The 19,543-nt window shown below is 44.7% G+C and overlaps 1 protein-coding gene and 1 long non-coding RNA gene across 5 annotated transcripts in view; one reads left to right on the top strand and one right to left on the bottom strand.

The window, feature by feature from the left end:
- The window catches only part of LOC138513358 (uncharacterized), a 455,407-nt gene that overhangs the window by 171,650 nt on the left and 264,214 nt on the right, over nt 1-19,543 (top strand). The gene's annotated exons all lie outside the window — the stretch shown is intronic.
- LOC138513357 (patatin-like phospholipase domain-containing protein 2) overlaps nt 1-19,543 on the bottom strand; it is a 309,262-nt gene that overhangs the window by 40,710 nt on the left and 249,009 nt on the right. For both annotated transcript variants that reach the window (XM_069628138.1, XM_069628137.1), the window contains exon 4: nt 14,905-15,114. In XM_069628138.1, coding sequence (XP_069484239.1) covers nt 14,905-15,114 — 210 coding nt within the window. The remainder of the gene's footprint in view (nt 1-14,904; nt 15,115-19,543) is intronic.

The following is a 19,543-nucleotide window of genomic DNA, read 5'->3' as shown; positions in this document are numbered from 1 at the left end:
CCCACTGTGTTCGTGCCAACGATTTTTCATGTACTGAACTAACATGAAACTCAGTCTAGTTTCAGAATTTTCAGCCTTATCGTCTCTTACGTTATTGCCCCTCTCCTTCAAATGAAGTCCTTTCGGCATGGTCCCGATCTCTGAAGGTCAAAAAACAATAGAACCTTATACTGCCAGTGCGAGTCGCGGCCTCTTCAGCCCGCGAGCAAAAAATCAAGGCCGCTGACCTTCACTCTGCATGAGCATACATTCTTACTTTGCAACATCCCGTGTAAAGCCATCTGTGAGAACTTGAATTTTCGACTCCATCTTTGTACTAGGCCTCAATGTGCAAATGCGAACTGGCTTTTCTGCAATCTGCAACTCCTCGCTTAGCGCGTTCTAAGGCCCCCAATTTTGTCCTTGTTGTCCGCGAGCTTTACAGCCCTAGAGAACCACAACTATGGAGACATTGACTTTTTGGGGGAAGGTCAGGGAAAGTATAAAGTAGCCGTGGAGTTGTGTTGAAAGTGAGATTTATCGTTTGTTTTATTATTTGCAATACGCAAGCCTCCCCTCAGTTAACAGTGCGCAGCATTTACACGAGATTGCGAAACTTAGTTACAGCAACAAAAATATATACATAGACATTCACAAGGTCAGCGATATGAGGTCTATAGAGATAAGTCAAAGATGACACCCATGTTGTTCGCCACTCAGGATGGTGAAGGGAGTGGTTAGGGTTAGCATACTTTGTATGTACACTGTACAATAGCATTTTTTTACAAAAAGACAATCAGATTACAATGATTTAAACCGGGATTTGTACTTCTCAACCAGCTCTGCTTTGGGTGGACATGGCACAGTGGCAATGTTTGGTGGCACTGCATCAGTGCTCTGCACAGAAACGCTCAAAATTCCATGTGTGTGCTTCTCTAGTATAGTAACAATAAGGCCTTTAACAAAGTCGAACTCCATTTCCTCATATACTGGTTTCACCACCCATTTCTTACTTCTTTTTGTAAAGGCCGTAGTGTAGCGAGGCATCCCTACATTTCCCATAGTCCTAAACTGTTCACGGCACACATTCTTCTTATGGGCCAAGACCGCTAGTAGAGTCCTATGTTTCATGCCCTGCATGCCGAAATGCAATCGCTTTGGCCTGTACTTTAGGCACATAATGTGGAACACCTCCAATCCTCCTGTGTGACAGAATTCAGTTAGTCCCCTCAAATCTCTTGATAGAGTTTTATCGAAAACAATCTTCTCAATGGCTTTGTGTGTAGGTGAAGATGCAATCAACCACTTCTTCCGTGCCTCCTCTGTGGACAAAGGGCCATGTTCACATTGGTGGAATTGTTGGTTTTCTGTCCAGCGGTGAACTTTGGTACAGTGGTGCATCAGTGACCGCCATTTTTCAAGTAGGATTTCCACAGACCCCTCATGTTTTGCAGCTCCACCAAAGAAGGTTGCTGATAGACTGGGACCACTGAAATACTTTCCAAACCCTTTTTCCCTAAAGCCGAGATTTTCTTATTGATTGATTTAGCAAGATGCCATACGTCAAATTGATGTTTAATATGTGGTAACTGCTCTCTCATTATCTTGGCAATTGAAATGTGTCTGTCCGTCGCTATGAGGTCGATGTCCATTCCCCTCGATTGTAGATATTCCAATGATTTTATAAATCCTAGTTTCTCCATGGCCATTGAGGATGTACATTGGGACACCTGCACGACCACCGAACTCACAATTTTCTTACTACCTATGTCCTAAAAGTGGTAGGTGCAGTACTTGGCAGAAAATCCAGAGCTGTTGCACTGTCCATCGCCGGCTAGCCTGAATCGTTTGCCTTCGAATGTACTTACTAGAGACAATTGTTCAATTTTCCAAGCATCACTAATGGCCGGAAACAGAGAATCATGTTGGTATTTGTAGTACTGTGTTTTAGAAATGAAATAGAGTCCCACAAACTGAAAGAAAGACTCACTTTCTAAAACTGGACCCACTAAAAAGTGAGGCAGCTGCACACAGTAGATTGCCTGCTGGCAGTTTCCCCAGCATCAGTTGTGCAGACCATGAGAAAGTACGATTTAATCTACAGGCGGCATGTATTTTGACGTTACTGCCTTGTTTTTGACGAGTCACATGAATCAATGGCTTCCCACATACTTCGCCTCTAACGGAATGCCCACATTTCAGCATACTTATAGTATCCATCAAACAATTGTCGAATACTATGTATTTGCCCTCTTTCATTAGACTGTCATCCGGCGTCAAAGTTGTTTCGGACTGTGACGTTGAGGACATATCACCACATTTGAAAGAAATATCGCTGATATCAAGTTCTGATGCGTCTGTGAATGCTGCTGCCGGTTCATTCTCTGTCATTTCAACATCTGTTACTTCAACATTGATGGGAGAACACAACAATGTCGACAGCTTTTTGGGTTGCATTGTTTTTGCTGGTGTAAACTGAATTGATCTGCGACTACTTCAGAGCTATTTTCAATACATTCAGTATCATCTTGTTTTGGTGGTGCGGTCGCACTGCAGCAATGGTCCAATAAAACTTTACTGGATTCTCCGGACACATTCAATTAATGTTCTGCCCATTGGACATGAGCATCTCGAGTCTCAACACGCCGCGTCTGAATTAATAGTTCCTCCATAGTGTAAATGGTCTGGCAAGCAACATCTTTCATTTGCTTCACTTTCTGTCTATATATAGTTTGTACACCCACGGGTAACTAGAGGATAGATTGGAAAAGGGATGTTCAGTTTAAACACACGATAAAATATAGTACAATTGACAGGAAAAAAACATAATATAGTCCCCAGCACAAACCAATTTCTAAATTATGAACTGTTTGTAACTAACCTTATTTTTGTTTCTTTTCTTTGCAACTTTCTTGCCTCGAACTTCAACATCTGCACGTTGTTGCTCCTATTCGTTTCCGCATGTCTTCCCTACCTCTTGCGCTGCAACAACCATATTTTCTGGATCCGCATAGACAGCACGGAATGACGCTCCATCGACTCCCTGAAACATAGTACTTTCATTACTATGTATCACAATATTGAAAACATAAAACACACGTGAGGATGAACACAAAGGTACATCTCAATAGCTACACGCAAATTAAACATTGTGTAGAACAATCAAACGACAAGTATTCCAGCTCCGATGATCTAGTTTGATGGAACGGTCAGTATCCATACCTCTGGCTACGCATGGACTTCCATGAATGATTGTATTGGAGAGGAGGCATCAGCAACTCCCTGAAACACAGTACTTGCATTAGTATGGTTTTCAATATTGTAAACATAACACACACTTGGGGTCGATGGCACAGGTACATATAAAGAGAACCACAAATGATGCATTGTCTAAAAGAATAAAGGAATATCTAAAATATGATCACATTTCATCGACTTATTTCTCCGATTTATTTACATCTGCATCATCTAAATGGGATGTTATTGTAGTGGAAGCTGCGTCGTCTCCCTGAAACACAGTACTTGCGTTAATAGGGAAGAAAGTATAGCAAATGGAATCACGTTATATGATCAAGCTCGATGGAGCTGTCAGTATCCATACTCTGTGCTGCCGAAGAATATCTAGGGATGTTGTAAATTTAGTGCGCACTTCCGAAAGCTGTTGCGCAGATTCGTATACGCAAGGTCCCGCTTCCACTTACCCTGGATTTACTTGAATGTCAGGCTCCGCATCAAGTGCAGGGGTTGATGCTCCATCTACTGCCTGAAACATAGTACTTGCATTAGTAAAGATTACAATATTGAAAACATAACACACTTGTGGTCGACCGCACATGTACATATCAATGGCTAACCACGAATGAAACATTGTGTAGAACAATCAAACGACAAGTATTCCAGCTCTGATGATCTAGTTCGATGGAGCTGTCAGTATCCATACCTCGTGCTGATGAAGAACATCTAGGGCTGTTGTCAATGTGGTGGACGCTTCAGCATCTCCCTGAAAGACAGTACTTGCATTAGTATGGATAACACTAATTATAACTGAAAACAAACACCAGGGGACGACAACTAAGGTGTATATCAATTGGAAAGCACTAACCAAACATTCGGTAAAATAATTACACGATAAATAAAAACTATTACTTGACATGCATAAAACAAGTCTGTAGCGGAATAGCCAAGTAAGATTACCTGATACGCGCTAGAAGTGGTTGATAACTGCGAACACGTCACGGATGTAGAATGTTCTTGCTTCAGATTCAAGGGATAGTCAAGCAGTTGTAAAGTTAAATTATTGTTTGATAATGAAATGCCAATATTAAAAATTGCCATGTAAGGAGACAATACTTGAGTAATGTTATTGAAAATGCGCAATATAGCACAGTTCCCTGTGCCCATATATAGATTTTGTTTGTGGGTTATGAAATCAAAAAAGAATATATTGATAAATTTCATTATTCAAAAAGCTATACACTCATATATGTGGACGAATAGAATGGGACTAGCATTTGCGAGCAATTTTCGTGTCGTTCGCCGTTTATTCTTCTTTGTTACCCAAGATGTGGCGCACATGTTCGAGGAAAAGTGCCGGCTGCAGATGCGGTATCGATCACCCCTCTTGTCCTCTAAGACTTGTTGGACTCTACTTTCCAGCTCAACCAGTGGATATCCGCAATGTCTGACCCATTCTCTTATTCGATCAATAGTTTTCGGGAATACATGCATTGTAGTGCCTTCAGATTTAGCATGGGTGTTCGAAGGGCAACCTCTAATCGAACAGGCAGGCATTGTTGAAAATTCTGAAAAGTAAATATCGACATTCTACAATCTTGATTAATAAAAATGTGATACAAAAGTAAATGAACCATACAATGTTCAATGCAAGGTTTGTTTTGGTCGCCGGAACTATACCAGTTCATCATGTGCGGCTTAGTATTTGCATAAATTGCAGAAATTTATAAATGATGTGACTAAACTCTGAACATGTCACTCGTTCCCTGGGATGTTCTGTCTTGCACAAGAAGGAAGGGAATAGTTTCTTACCTGTAACTCCATTTCTCCAGCATTGGTATCCTTCATGGATTCACATGCTTAGAATATTCCCCGTCAGGCTGGGAATCCTAGGTAATTTATATAGACATTTTCCATAGGAAAAAATTCAGACACTTTTGTGTCCTATCCACGTCGTTTTGGGCCGCGCACGCCGGCGCCACTAGGACGTAGGGATATATATAGCTCTGCCCCCGCGGCTCCCTCAGATTTCAGCCCCCAAAGTAGTAAGGGGGGGATCTCTGGTTTGCATGCTCAGGGGAGGCCGGCGGGCGCATGTGAATCCATGAAAGATACCAATGCTGGAGAAATGGAGTTACAGGTAAGAAACTATTCCCTTCTCCAGCATTGGATCTTTCATGGATTCACATGCTTAGAATAGATTGTATAGCAGTATCCCCCCAACATTGGAGGTGTGTATGCAAACCAACATCACAACAAGCACGGTGCTCACTTACTATGGCAACACATTACATTATAGCATGTTAACTGTAAAAGAAACACTTTAAAGCATAGCTAACGAAGGATACAACCCACTTGGGGCTTACCTTATTGGAACAGATGACGTAGTACTGCCCGCCCCATCTGTGTATCTTCAGCATGTTGCTGTGCGAGACAGTAATGCCGGGTAAACGTGTGTGGTACCGACCAGGAAGCCGCCTGGCAGATGTCCCCCAGCGGAATTCCGGACCACAAAGCAGCCGACGACGATGTAGATCTTGTCGAATGGGCCCTTGGACGCTTTTCTAGCGGCTTTCCGGCCTTGGAATGACAATAAGAAATGGCCGAAGACACCCATCTCGATAGTCCTTGTTTTGAAATCGCTTTACCCCTAGCTGCAGGGCCATAAGCTACGAAGAGTTGTCTCGTGTCTCTGAAGCTTTGAGTGCGATGGAGGTAAAATTTCAAAGCTCTTTTCACGTCCAATGTATGGAGAGTCTTCTCTGCCACTGAAGACTGTGTTGGAAAGAATGTAGGCAACACTATAGCAGCGTGTTTATGGAACACGGAAGGCACTTTAGGTATGAAATGCGGGTTAGTGGCCAGCACTACTTTATTACTGAAAAACCTCAAATACGGAGGGTCGATCACTAGAGCTTGTATTTCCGACAGGCGACGAGCAGAAGTAATGGCCACCAGGAAAGCCAATTTCCAAGACAAGAATTTTAATGATGTCGATGACATTGGTTCAAAGGGGGGGTTTCATCAGGGCTGCCAGGACCAAGTTCAGACTCCAGATAGGAGGAAACTTCTTCTTGGGAGGAAAGGTTCTAAACAACCCTTTAAGGAAGTGTTTAACTAGGCGGTCACTGAACAGTGGAGTGGAATGTCTCTTCCGAGTAAATCTCGAGATGGCAGCTAGATGCACCTTTATGGATGAAACAGATAACCCGTTATTTACCAGGAGCAGCAAGTATGGTAGGAGTCGTTCCGGTGTGATCGCCCGCGGGACCAGACCTGGTTGACCTGAGCACCATATGCAGAACCTCTTCCATTTGTATGTGTATGAAGCGTTCGTGGAAGGTTCCCTTGCGACTTGCAAAATACGGCGGCAATCCGCTGGAATCGCTAACGCGCCAAACTCGGCGAAATCAGGAGCCAGGCCGTCAGACTAAGGCTGTCCGGGTCGTGATGCCAAACGGTCCCTTTCTCCTGAGACAGAAGGTTGGGGATCTTCTGGAACCTCATTGGTTCTGCCGCTGAGAGGTGAAGTAGATCGGAGAACCACACTTGTCTGGCCCAATACGGGGCCACCAGGATCACCCGACAAGGATATCTGTGGATCCATTGCAGAGTCCGACGGATGAGAGGGAATGGGGAGGGAAGGCATACAGAAACTTGCCCGTCCACGGGAAGGAGAACGCATCCCCTAGAGACTCTAGTTGTGGCCACCTGCTCGCATACTGGGAGCATTTCTTGTTGTCTCTTGTTGCAAAGAGATCGAGGGCCGGATGACCCCATTCCGCAAAGATCCGGTGCAGTTGCTGATCGTTCAGTTCCCATTCGTGTAGACAATTCATCTGTCTGCTGAGAGCGTCTGCTTGCACATTTTTTTAGCCCTGGTAAGTGGAACGCCAACAGATGTACGTCGTGCTGTAGGGCAGAATGCCAGATCTCCTGGGCTTCCGTCGACAGGCTCCTGGAGAGAGTTCCTCCCTGCTTCTGTAGATAAAACATGGTTGTCGTGTTGTCTTGTCATTATTCTCACCACTGAGCCCTTCATCTGTGGCGGAAAGGATTTCAGGGTCCAATGCACCGCCCTCAACTCTAGCAGGTTGATGTGGAGGGAGGACACTTCCGATGACCAATGACACTGAACCTGTAAGGAGTCCAGATGAGCTCCCCACCCAGTTAGAGAAGCATCCGTAACCACTGTCTTCTGAAACGCAGGCGCCAGCAAGGGCATTCCCTTCGTTAGGTGCAAGGAGACTCTCCACCATTGAAGCGCCTGCACGAGCTGGCCGTTGATGGTCAACTTGTCCGACCAGCGTCCTCGAGTGTGTCCATCGATCCGCCAAGAATTCTTGAAGAGGCCTCAAGAAGAGGCGACAGTTGTTTATCAGGGGTATGCAGGACGACATGGTCCCCAGCAGGGACATGCACCTTCGTACTGACACTTTGGTGTCGATCTCCCATTCCGATACCTTTTGTTGCAGTCTGTGAATCCTTTCGAGGGATGGCTTCACCAGTCCTGACTGTGTGTGGAACTCTGCTCCCAAAAAGAACAAGGTCCTTGAAGGCTTTAACGAGGACTTGTCGAAGTTCACTGCAAAGCCCAAACGTTGCAGGAGGGCCAGGGTGGCATCTAGGCTTTCTTGTGCCCTTTCTGGAGACCGTCCCCTCACTAGCCAATCGTCTAAATAAGGGTACACATGGTGACCTTCCTTTCTGAGCCAGGCTGCTATTGGGGCCAGACATTTGGTGAACGTCATCGGGGACGATTTTAGGCCGAACGGGAGGACCTTGAACTGATAGTGGGTTCGCCCGACGACGAACCGCAGAAATCTTGTGCCGTCGACGCATCGGGATATGGAAGTATGCGTCCTGAAGGTCTAGTGACGACAAATAATCTCCGGGTTGTATCGATCGGATCACCTCCTGAAGCGTCAGCATTTTGAATTTTAAATTCTTGAGCAGTTTGTTGACCGCTCGTAGATCCAGAATAGGACGCCATTTTCCATTTGATTTCTTGACGACAAAGTACCGGGAGTACACTCCCTGTCCTTTTTCTGCCACCCGGGACCAGTTCTATTGTCCCTTTCTGCAGCATAAGCGCCACATCCTGTAATAGTACTTGAAGGTGGGGCTGGGCCGAGAACACCGGTGTAATGTGTGGTGGCTTGCCCTTGAACTGGAGAGTGGCCCAGATGAATCGGGTCTGTTATGCGCTCCCACTCGTCGATGTGACGCGACACTCTACTCCCCAGGACGCCCTGAAGCATGTCATTGTTGGTTCTTGGTTTATTTATCTTTCGTCGACGAAGGGTAGGCACTCCGTCGTCTGGAGGTTTGGTAATCTCTTCCTCTACGTGAAGATTGGGCCGCACGCCTGTAGCCTTGGGACGAGTAGGAGGGTCTGCTGAAACCTCGGTCTCTAGATGACCCAAACCGGGAGTTACCAGAGGCCCCTCTGAAAGGACGAAAGGAACGAAAATTCCTACCACTCTGCAGGGCTCCGAGTGACCGTGCCGTGTCAGTATCCTCTTTCATGCCCTTCAAGGCTTCATCAACTTTTTTACCGAACAGTTGTTCCCCTTCACACGGCATATCCAAGACTTTATATTGCACCTCCGGTCTGAACGTAGTGCACTTGAGCCAGGCTTGTCTACGTAGAACTACGCCATTATTGATTTGCTTAAAACCGGACTCGGCTAGATGGACAGCAATATTTATAGCATGGTTGGAGGCCTCCTCTCCTTCGCGCACTAGCAACATTGCAGACTTCCCATGTTCCTCGGGCAAATGCTCCAAGATAGGAGCCAGTCGGTGCCACATTTCCCTGTCATACCTAGACATAATCGCCAAGGAGTTGGCTGCTTTTACCGTAGTCGCGCCGACGGACAGCACCACCTTGCCGAAAGCGTCCTGTCTCCTGGCCTCGTTGTCTGGAGGGGTCGTGCATTTATGTTGCGACCTGGCCTTCCTCGCCGCTGATACCACCGACTCCGGCGAAGGTTGAGACTTCAGGCACTTGGGAGTGGATTCCAGAGCCTTGAACTTCTCCTAACGACCTTTCACTGCCGGTTCAGAGAACGGGTGCTGCATGGTCTTCAGGCCCTCTTGCCAGACATGATCCAGAATCGGAATGGCGAATATGGATTTCCTTCTCTTGCCCATATGATCAAAAAGAAAACAATCCTTTTTCTCCTCTTCAGGAACTAGGCCAAACTCCAAACACGCCTTACTCATCATGGCATGGAATGCTCCCACGTCGTCAGACGGCGATGGATGTGCCGGACTTCTCGGAGCTTCCACCTCTGCTTAAGAGTCCCAAGTTGGGTCCCTTGAGGGGGATAGTGAGATGTCTGAACCTGATCCCTCACGGTCAGAGTCCTGTAGTAGTTCTTCTTGCAGGGTAGGACAATCTTCCGGTGCGTGGGAAGCGGCCGTTATCCTGGTGGCCGAGCGAGGAGCCGGGCCGGCTCGTCGACGAATGGCGTAGACTGTATCCGTGTCGGGACCCCAGGCTGGGGTATTTGAGTGTCCAAACGCTGTAACAGTTTCTGTAGCGTATTTAGCTCCTCCAAGGACAGAACCGCCTAGTGACGAGGTAGTAGGGATGGAACCCACACCCAAGAGTGACATTGCGCTGGTCGGTTGCAGACCCAGATCGGTTGGGCACGCGACCGTGTCGCGTTCCTCGTCAGCCGACGAGATGGAGAAAGTCGCCTCTGGTTGAAGCAGGGCCTCCGGCGGGACAGGATCAAAGATCTCCGGCTGCCATCCCATCGACGGGACCACCGTCGACGATATGTTTCCTACTGTCGCAGTCTGACATGCGGGAGGAGCCGCCGATGACACAGGCGTCGACGAGCGGGCTGTCAGTGAAGCCAATGGCGCAGGGCCTTGGTGTTCCCGCTGCTTTTGGGGCCGACTTACTGGCCGCGGCCTCTCGACTCAAGGTAGACTTATGACGGTCTCCTGAGGAGGATTTAGATGATTCTTTTCTCTCCTTTTTAGATGAGGAGGAAGAAGACAGAGCCTCTTGTGAAGATGAGGAGGCTTTCGAATGTTTCTCCGAATGTTTCTCCGAGGGTCGTCTTTCGGCCGACTCCGAGGTTCGTTTCTCGGCAGCACGTGCCTTCTTCGTCGGGGGTTCCAACTTACTTTTTGAGGCCGTGGAGCCCACCTCCGATGCTGGGTACGCACCCGCTCCGTCGTTGAGCCAATCGACCAGGCGTCTTTTCCGATCTTTGAGGGTTTTCAGGGAGAAACCCCGACAGATTTCACAAGTGTCCGCCGTGTGGTGAGGATGAAGGCAGTAAATGCAGTCCATATGACCATCCCCCTCGTACACCACCATAAGGCTGCACGTAGCACACGGACGAAACAACGCCTTTCCAGACATTCTCCTGAAAAGAACAAACAGTCGCAGAAGAACAGCCTAACCAAATAGTAGATACGCAAGGTAATCCCACCACTTTGGAAGACGGTTGAAATCTGAGGGAGCCGTGGGGGCAGAGCTATATATACCCCTACGTCCTAGTGGCGCCGGCGTGCGCGGCCCAAAACGACGTGGATAGGGCACAAAAGTGTCTGAATTTTTTCCTATGGGAAATGTCTATATAAATTACCGAGGATTCCCAGCCTGACGGGGAATATTCTAAGCATGTGAATCCATGAAAGATCCAATGCTGGAGAAACATGCTTACATTATAGACTGGACCCCCGAAGGATGCAATTCGATGACAATTGACACACATGAAAATAAATAGATCTATAGATAGCATAACAATTGAAACTCAAGTCAATAGCAATGAGACCAATGAACATAGCACTATTGAGTACTCTATTCGTAAATAGATAGAAATTTAAAAATCAACGAAATATGACCAGGATACATGGCCTTACCTTGAACAACAAACAGTTGGATTTAGCAAGCTGAGCAGTATGTTGCAGGAGAACTGGTAGATGGCCACAGGTAGCACACTGACGAGTTTGCTCGAAGCGGTCACAGAAATTCACGGATAGCACGACAAACAGATTAGCATAAATCTCAGTGGTTCTCAGGTAGCACGTTCAGGAGTTGACTTGCAAAGCACAAAGATGTTCTCATGAGAGATATCAAGTGGTTTAAACAGGGGTGTGTTTGTGAATGAATGACGTGTGTATGTCGTGGTATTATGTGGTTTGCTGGGGACCGGCCAGCGTGAAGGGGGGGGCCTGCCTGGAGACACGGGGTCTGAGGAGGCCATGTGAGCGATGGCCCCTGGGCGTGGGATACCTTTTGAAGTGTACATGGTGTTTGGCACCTTGGCCGTTTGCGCCCCCGACAGCTCCCAATGGCAGCGCTTATCCCCGGGTGCGAACTGCCTTTGATGGGGGGTGGATGGATGGTTGGGCCGGTGGGCATGCAGACAAGGCACAGAAAGACTGCTGAATGGAGACACTTGATTCATTTAAAAAATCGAAACAACCGTTGTTAAAATATATATGGTGTTTTATTTTGTCTATTTTTGATGGCACAAAAATACAAAACTTTACACATTGTACAGGTCAGGTTGCAGCACAGCGAGGGAAAATCCCCTGTACTCACCGCTGTCACTCGGGAAAGTTTCTCTTATGGCACGAACAGCACAGGCGGGTATTGCTCTTCGAACGCGGTGTCCAAGCCTCCCGTGAAGCCACCATGTAAAGGAACGATCGGCCACCAGCCGGTACCACCTGTGAAAAAGAATGATACAAACTGTTTTTTAAATGACCAAGATAAGTTTATTAAACTGTTGTCAATGACAATTCTTGTAACTAATGGCATTCTGCTCGGACAAATGCTATCTAGACACTGCACACTATTGAACGACTCATGCGTTACAATGATCTGTAGATGTAATTTTGAATATAGGAGACGACCATGAAATAGTAGTGGCATCACAAGCACAGTATACTTACTCGGATTACGATGACGAACAGTTGCGCGAAGTTCGTGCATAAGCACCATCATTATCCTCAAAACGGACCGTGTGAGGCAGGCTGTCCTGAAGTCTGGCAGCTCGGTGATGCATTGCGGCCATGGATCGCCTTCCGAAATGTAGGCCACGCAGTCAGTTTTCACAGCAGCAGCAGTTCTCGTCCTCTGTTGGCATTAGCTCGCACCGATTGCAAGTGCACCAGGTGGAAACACCGTCCATGCGACAAGGTCGAGTGTCTTCATCCGTTGATTCATCCTGCCAACTGCCGTCCGAAGCCCCATTGTTTTTTCGCATGTTTCCCTTTCCAGTAGTTCCTCCTTGGTATACTCGGGCTCGTACATGTAGGGCATTATTGTAGCCATTGTGTGTTAAACAAACTAAAATAATTGATAGCAATGGTACAGGTGTTCACACGGGCTACAAGTGGTGAAGGTAGATGACCAGAGCACAGAAACGAGTCACATAATACTCAAAGTAACACAGTGAGGAATGGAATCAAAAATCTGCTGCTGTGTGTTGTGAAACGGTCTATTTACACTTATTGAGGAAAGAGGCGCAGCGATTGTTGACACGAGAAGTGCTTTGGCGTTGTGAAATGGGTGGTACGCGTCTTCCGATGACAGACTCACAGGCGGGGGATATGATTTAGTGCCACAAAAGCAGGTCAGCCAGGGCGATGGGGCAAGTGATGGGATTATCACAAAATGGCAGCTCCCGGATGCCTGTTTTCGCTTGCGTTTAATGGACGAAAACTCGGGTAAGGTCCATAGGAAATTTTTCTAAAATCGAGCGACTTAGGCTTAAAAACACATGGCCGACCCGTAGGGACAATACATTTTTTTGACCAAACCATTCCTTTAATACAGGCCCCAGGTATTACCTGAAGCGGTATTGCCCCCTAGTTCAGGTCTTATTGCTATTAGCACCCCTGCCCGTTGGACTGGAGTACTACTAGATTCTTTTGGGAAGTTGTGAAACACTGTCAGCGTTTCACAACTGAAAAAACAAAACAAGATGGTTGCCATTGAACAGGGAGAATGGACTAGATAAAGTCCCTTCTCCCTGTTCATGGTGGCCATTCGCACAGCTTAAAGGAGGCACCGAGAACACTGCTGTTCTCGGCACCGGCAAGGGACCAGGCAGCACAAGGTAGGTGGGGCAGGGGAAAAAGAGGGGGGCGTGTAAAAGGACGGTTGGGTAGAGTATGCAGGGGAGCACTTAAGGGAGCACCTGGCAGGGGAAGATGGCAGCCTTCTAGCACGGAGGAGGCTCAGAGCAGCAGGATATCTATATGGTAATGCCCACACTATGTGCCTCCGTATTGGCTGGGAGGACTAGGCCATGCCCGCGCCGGGTACTAATTAATGTTAAGGCATCAATTTAAAAAAATAATGAAGTTATGGCTGCTAGATTTGCGATTTTGTAGGGAGCCACTATGCTGCTTCAAACAGCCCCTCTAATGACAGTTCATTTGTGGAGTCACACAAAGCAGCCAGCACCAGTGCACACACTGTTTAAAAAACAAGTGAAATAAGGACTTTCTACTCGCCACAAACTATCAGTGGGAAACAGACAAATTCGAAAATGTAATAACATGCTTTGATTACCTGGGACTTCGATTCATTGAGAATTTAGTGGGACAAACAAATAGCTAAAAATAATAAGTCTATCCATATTGTGTCACTAAATAACAGATTCAGCTAGTGCTTTGGGGTGCTCCAATCCTTTTTCATTCAAAGGCTTGTGCACTATAATGGGTTGAGGTATGGGGGTAGAAGAAGTGAAAAAGCTAGGGCGTAATAGAATTAATTGGAAGGCTAATCTTTGGAGCCAGGCACCTCCATTACAGGCTGCAGTGTAGAGAACTATTTTAGCAATGGTGTTAAACTTAGTTTTATTCTGGGGCCACCTCTTGACAAATCCCAAGGTGCCCATGTATAGGGCCCACTTGGAAAACCTTTTCCTTGCCAATTCTAAATCTCTACTAGTTTTCCCACATTAGTTCAGTCCTACACAGACTGTTTCCTGGGATTGGGAACTACCCTCCTCAGGAAAATGTTGATTAGGTCAAAGCAGTTCGGGGAATGGGCCCAGTGCAGCACAGCTTCGCCACCGAGCTCTGACGAGGGCACTATTCGTTCCAGGCCAACAAGCTTCGACGCTCAGAAAGCTCCAAGTTGTGGCTTCCCATCAATTAGCATCGCCATCTTCAGCAGCTGTGTATACTCCTTTAAGCAGTAACGTTTAGGGGGAGAATTCAGCATTCAGGCTGTATGTATGACATTCCCTGGATACCCTTGCACAGTCATTCCTTCTGCCCTGGTCCAAAATCCATCAGTGCCTATTGGCTACTAAAAGATCTTGAAGAATTCTCTGGGTGTGCTCAATACAAGTTACTTTGCAACTACTAAGCCAGATTGCCTTTGTTAACTCAGCCAAAGTGAATCTTCTTATGGACAGCATGGCCTATTATAGGAAAAAGCTTTTGAAATAGGCTCAAGTGGTCTGCATGCTTTTCTCCACTTTAGTTAACTGAAGTCTTGCCCTAGATTATGGAGCTTTTATTGAGAGTTTCAACGGTAGCATGGCTTTTTTTAAACTGTTGGGGGTTTACTGTGATCTGGTTTTGTATCATTGAAACTTTTAAATATCCCGTTATACAGCAAAGGAGTTTGCTTCTTGCTATAGCTATGCAATGAACTAAAATCGGCATAATCAGTAAACAACTGAAGAGATTCAGTACCTTTGGTTCTGGTGGAAAAAATGCCCGCGTGAGACGGTAAAGGTTCGCCAAGCTGAACTGGATGCTGAGATTGGTGACACGCACTTCATGGAAGTTGGTCGACTTGTCCCTTGGGCAGATATCATTTTCCCCAGAGAACGGAGAAATTGTAATGGTGTTCTTCAAATCGTACTGAGGTAGGTTGTTACTAATTCCACCATCTACATAACGCTGCACAACACAAAGATATAAGAAACAATTTATTATGAAAAAACGAACGTCCGCTAATCACATTAGTTTCAAAACTGAAAAAACAGAACAATGGAACTTTATGGCAGCACAATTTTATTTTAAATGTTCTACTTCATGAAAAGCAAATGAAAGACAACTTAAGAATTAAAATAAAGCCTGACGAATGCACACACGCGTTATGCCATTTAAGGAGACATCAGGATAAGGTGCACGCCAGTCTTACTCCCTAAAATAAGCCAACCAACCCAAACAAAAAACAGAAGCAATAGATAGGCAGGTGTCTGCCCCTTGTTGCCACCTGAAAAGCTACGCTGTGTTCACAACAGAGGCTTTATGAGCACTTGCTGGAGAGCAACTCTGTTTTGATTTATGTATGTTTCTGATAGTTCCTGTAGAAAATACACAGCTCAGTTTACCACGTGTTGTGTATGTTATGAAAACGAACGGTTTTGGGCAAAGTTTCATATCATAACCCTTATTATACAAACAGATGTACTCATTAGTTTGAAAGAATCATTTATTTCATATTGTTCCCCATAGGAAATATTTTAGCATCAGATATGTATCAGATATGTAGCCAACACGTGTTAAGACAGGAAGAGTCCTTTTCAAGGTTACTTTTTACATCTACATGAGATAAGTGAAGGCACATTGTTCTAGTCACCAAAAACGAATGGAATACCAACATGTATGTACAGAAAATGAATTGTATGTGAATTGAAATTATCAGCTACCAATTACAAGCGAAGACGGTGTGTTAAAAAAAAAAGACAAATGTTCTGAAGAGAACAGACAACAAAAGGAGGGCTGGGGGCGGGGGGTGTTAAAGATATTTTTGATTTGTACATGCCACTAAACAAAGTCTTGCCTAATTATTTTACTTGTATGAAATTCTAATCTCACCACATGTACGTTCTTGGTGATTCTATTAATTCATCTTATGGACGTAGAAAGCTCAGGTCAATTTTGAGCTCCAGTCAGATTTCCCACTACAAATAAGTTATTCCCATTTATTGATAGCTGGCTATACTATTCATGAACTATACGGTATTCATCAGCATTTATGCAAATATAGCTAGCTTACCCATTTCACATTGATAAACTGCACATCTGGTTTCTTAGCTGCCTAAGTGTATATTGAACCTGTATCTTGAATTGGTGATCCTTATTTTGCCATCTGTTATCCAGTGAGAAAAATAGGACATTCCCTACTGTATTAAGGCTACAAGACCTGCTTGATTGGGACATTATACTATCTGTAAAGTAACTCACCTCAAATAAATAATTGTGATGGTAATACAACAATGCGGTTTCCAGATTACTTTGGTGTTCCATCTGTTTTAATCACGGCCGCCATTTTGAGTTTCTATTTATGTTCAACGTGACATGCACGATGTTTCACGTTGCGCTGCTTTCATATTCAGCGTCACTTGCAATATTGGTTTATTTTGGTTACAAATCTACATTGTTTCCATTTTAAAACTGTGCCACTATTCACTTGATAAGTGCATATTATTGTGGACTGCATTTATACTGATAGGTTGTATACTACCAGCATGTAGTCGTTGACACCAGAGCTATATTCTTGTAATACCTATTAATTGCTCATGATATTGATGCATTCATGTCAAAAAGCAAAATACCTTTACAGTAAATCTAGTTATAGACCTAAAATTATATCACATTCAATAAAAGCATTGCCAAAGGTAACTCCCTACATATACAATCTCTGATGCCAGGTGTCCATCTTTGGTCATGACCTATACATTTCTTTGAAACAAATTCTGGCTTTTGACAGGATTGTCTAGAGAAACTCATGCATTTCACAGTCCTTGATAAGTCCACTCATTGTTCTTAATCTGCAGATTTTCGCTTCCATCAATCTTAATTTTACCTCCGTCTCCTCCTCTGGCAAAAGGCAATGTTTTGTGTAGTCCCACAATGCAAATTTGTGTTTTGCTATCTTTTTTTTTAATTTTTTTTTTTATTAATAGACTTTTAGTTTCTTAAAAGAAAACAAACTTTTTGTCAATCACGTTCCCGGTCCCCAACCCACATTACATATTTTTACTTTTCGCATTTTTGTGGTGTTCCATTTAAATTCATTACACTAAAATTATGCAGACGTGGGCTGGTCTGTCCATCTGTGGTAGCATTCTTAGAGTGAAGGACAAGGTTTATGGTGGTTTTATCAATAGCATATCCATAAAGTTTATCACGTTACAAGTTAGCTGCACGTTTCTTCCCGTGATCAAATAGGACCACCATTCCACCATATTGCCGTTTTTAGGGGCATAACATTTTAGGTGTTGGGTGCGCTGGTCATTAATCTGTGAACATTCTATTATTAGATGTTTAATGGATTCCGGTTTCTGCTTGCAAAAGCGGCAGTTTTCATCCGTAATCATGGGATCTTTTATTCTCCTCATGCGCAGCTTTGTATTGTGCAGGTTGAGGCGTAACCGTAAAAATTGATTTCGGTGGTAGCTTGACGGAAATTTAGCCAGATATTTCGGTAAAGTGCCTCTTTTTTGTTCACACAGACCAAGGTCAATTCCAGAGGATAACGCAGATCGTCTTTCCGCATTCTTAATCCACGTTGATTACATACATTTTATTTTTGCCAGTTTTGGTGTCTGTAGGACCAGAGACATTTTTATATTTGTGTCTTCCAGAATACCTAATAGGGTCTCTTCCCCATCTGCCTAGCAGAGAGGTGGATGTATCATTATTCTTATTGGCCAAGATTAAGCATGCCTTTGTCTGTGGGAATAGTCTCATTTTCCTTAGCAATAGTATAGATTTCCACAATACTGTTGAATGCAGGGAATCTAGGCCCAATTCGTGTCTCAAGGCCACCATTGAGACACATTGGGGCAGCTGGAGAACTTTACGCCAAAAGCAGCCCTCTACTTGAGCCCAGATACAAGCGCTAATGTTCCACCCTGTTTCACTGCCGAAACAAATAGCTGGTGTCACTTTTTGCAAGTAAAAAGTCGTCACTGGTTGAAGTGAAAACTTCCCATAGATTGTATGTAGTTTGCGCCCTTGTAATGCCAACATTCGCATCCGCGAGATGATTTCATTTGTCCAACTCCATTCTCTAATTGATATATTGAATGAGATGCCCAGGTATCGAATCGCATCAGTTCTTAGCAATATCTTCTTGTCAATTTTCCAGTTGAACCTCGCTTTTCTTGAATTAGTATTAGTTCCAAAGGCCATCACCTGGGATTTGTTCACGTTTATCATTAAGTGGTTTGCGGTTAGGTAGGACTGTAATGCTACCAGTGATCTTTGTAGGCCTATTTCGGTGCTGTCAAGCAACACTATGTCATCCACATAAATTACATGCGTTACATGTGTGCCTTTGATTTTCGGGGGAAAACACCTTGTTAGTGAAAATGCTGCAGGCAAATTCCGAAATGAAAAGTTTGAACAGCAATGCAGCAAGAGGGCAACCTTGCTTTACCCCCTTTGTAGTTGCTATTTCGTCGGTTAAGTCCCCTTCTGCATTTAGACGCACGCGAATACTGGTTTTGGCATGTAATGCCATCAGTGGGGCCAGTAGATCATTTGGACATCCCCACGTCTTTAGTTTTTGCCACAGAAGATTACGGTTTATGCAATCAAAAGCTTGTTTTAGGTCAATGAACGCTAAGAACAACCTTTTTTTATGTTTTAAAGCGTCTAGTTTTGCCAAGTTTAGTAATAGCAGATTAAGTTCCACGCCGACCCCTTTGGTGAACCCAGTTTGTCTCACGTCGTAGATCCCATTTATTTCGGCCCATCTAGCAATTTTTGTTTGAAGGAATGTAGCAAAGATCTTCCCCATAGTGTCTAACAACGCTATGGGTCGATAATTTGCTGGATCTTCTCCGTTTCCTTTTTTGAACACCGGGACAATTATTGCTTTTGCCCAGGTATCGGGGATGTTTGATGTTTGGGCTATTTGATCGAATAGGACCTTGATGAACTTTGCCCAATTTTCTTTGTTCGTTTTGAGCATGACGTTTGATACATCATCGGGGCCAGCGGCTCGTGATGACTTTAACTTCTGAATTGCTTGTGTTATATCTTCAAGTGATTCCTTGACATTCCATTTGCACTTGTCTATTTTTGGCTTTGGAGTGTTATCACCGCTACTACTATTGAAAACAACGTCATAGTGTTTTATCCAAGTGGCTGCATTCACACCATTGGCTAGGTAGTTTGATTGTATCAAGTGGCCACTATTTATTATCTTCCATATATTGGAGCTGTCTTTTTGAATTAAGAGACGCAACATGAGTTCCGCTTGTTCTTGATTACGAATAATTTTAAAGGACTTCAACCAGTTTCGACAGCGTTGGCGTCTGGCGGATAATTGCAGTGTTAGATTAATTCCGCCAGTAGCCTTTAGTTTTTT

This window comes from Ambystoma mexicanum, chromosome 12 (assembly GCF_040938575.1).
Source record: "Ambystoma mexicanum isolate Mex_15411 chromosome 12, UKY_AmexF1_1, whole genome shotgun sequence".
Taxonomy (NCBI): domain Eukaryota; kingdom Metazoa; phylum Chordata; class Amphibia; order Caudata; family Ambystomatidae; genus Ambystoma; species Ambystoma mexicanum.
Note: the sequence above shows the minus strand (reverse complement) of the source record. Positions and strands in the feature narration are given on the sequence as shown.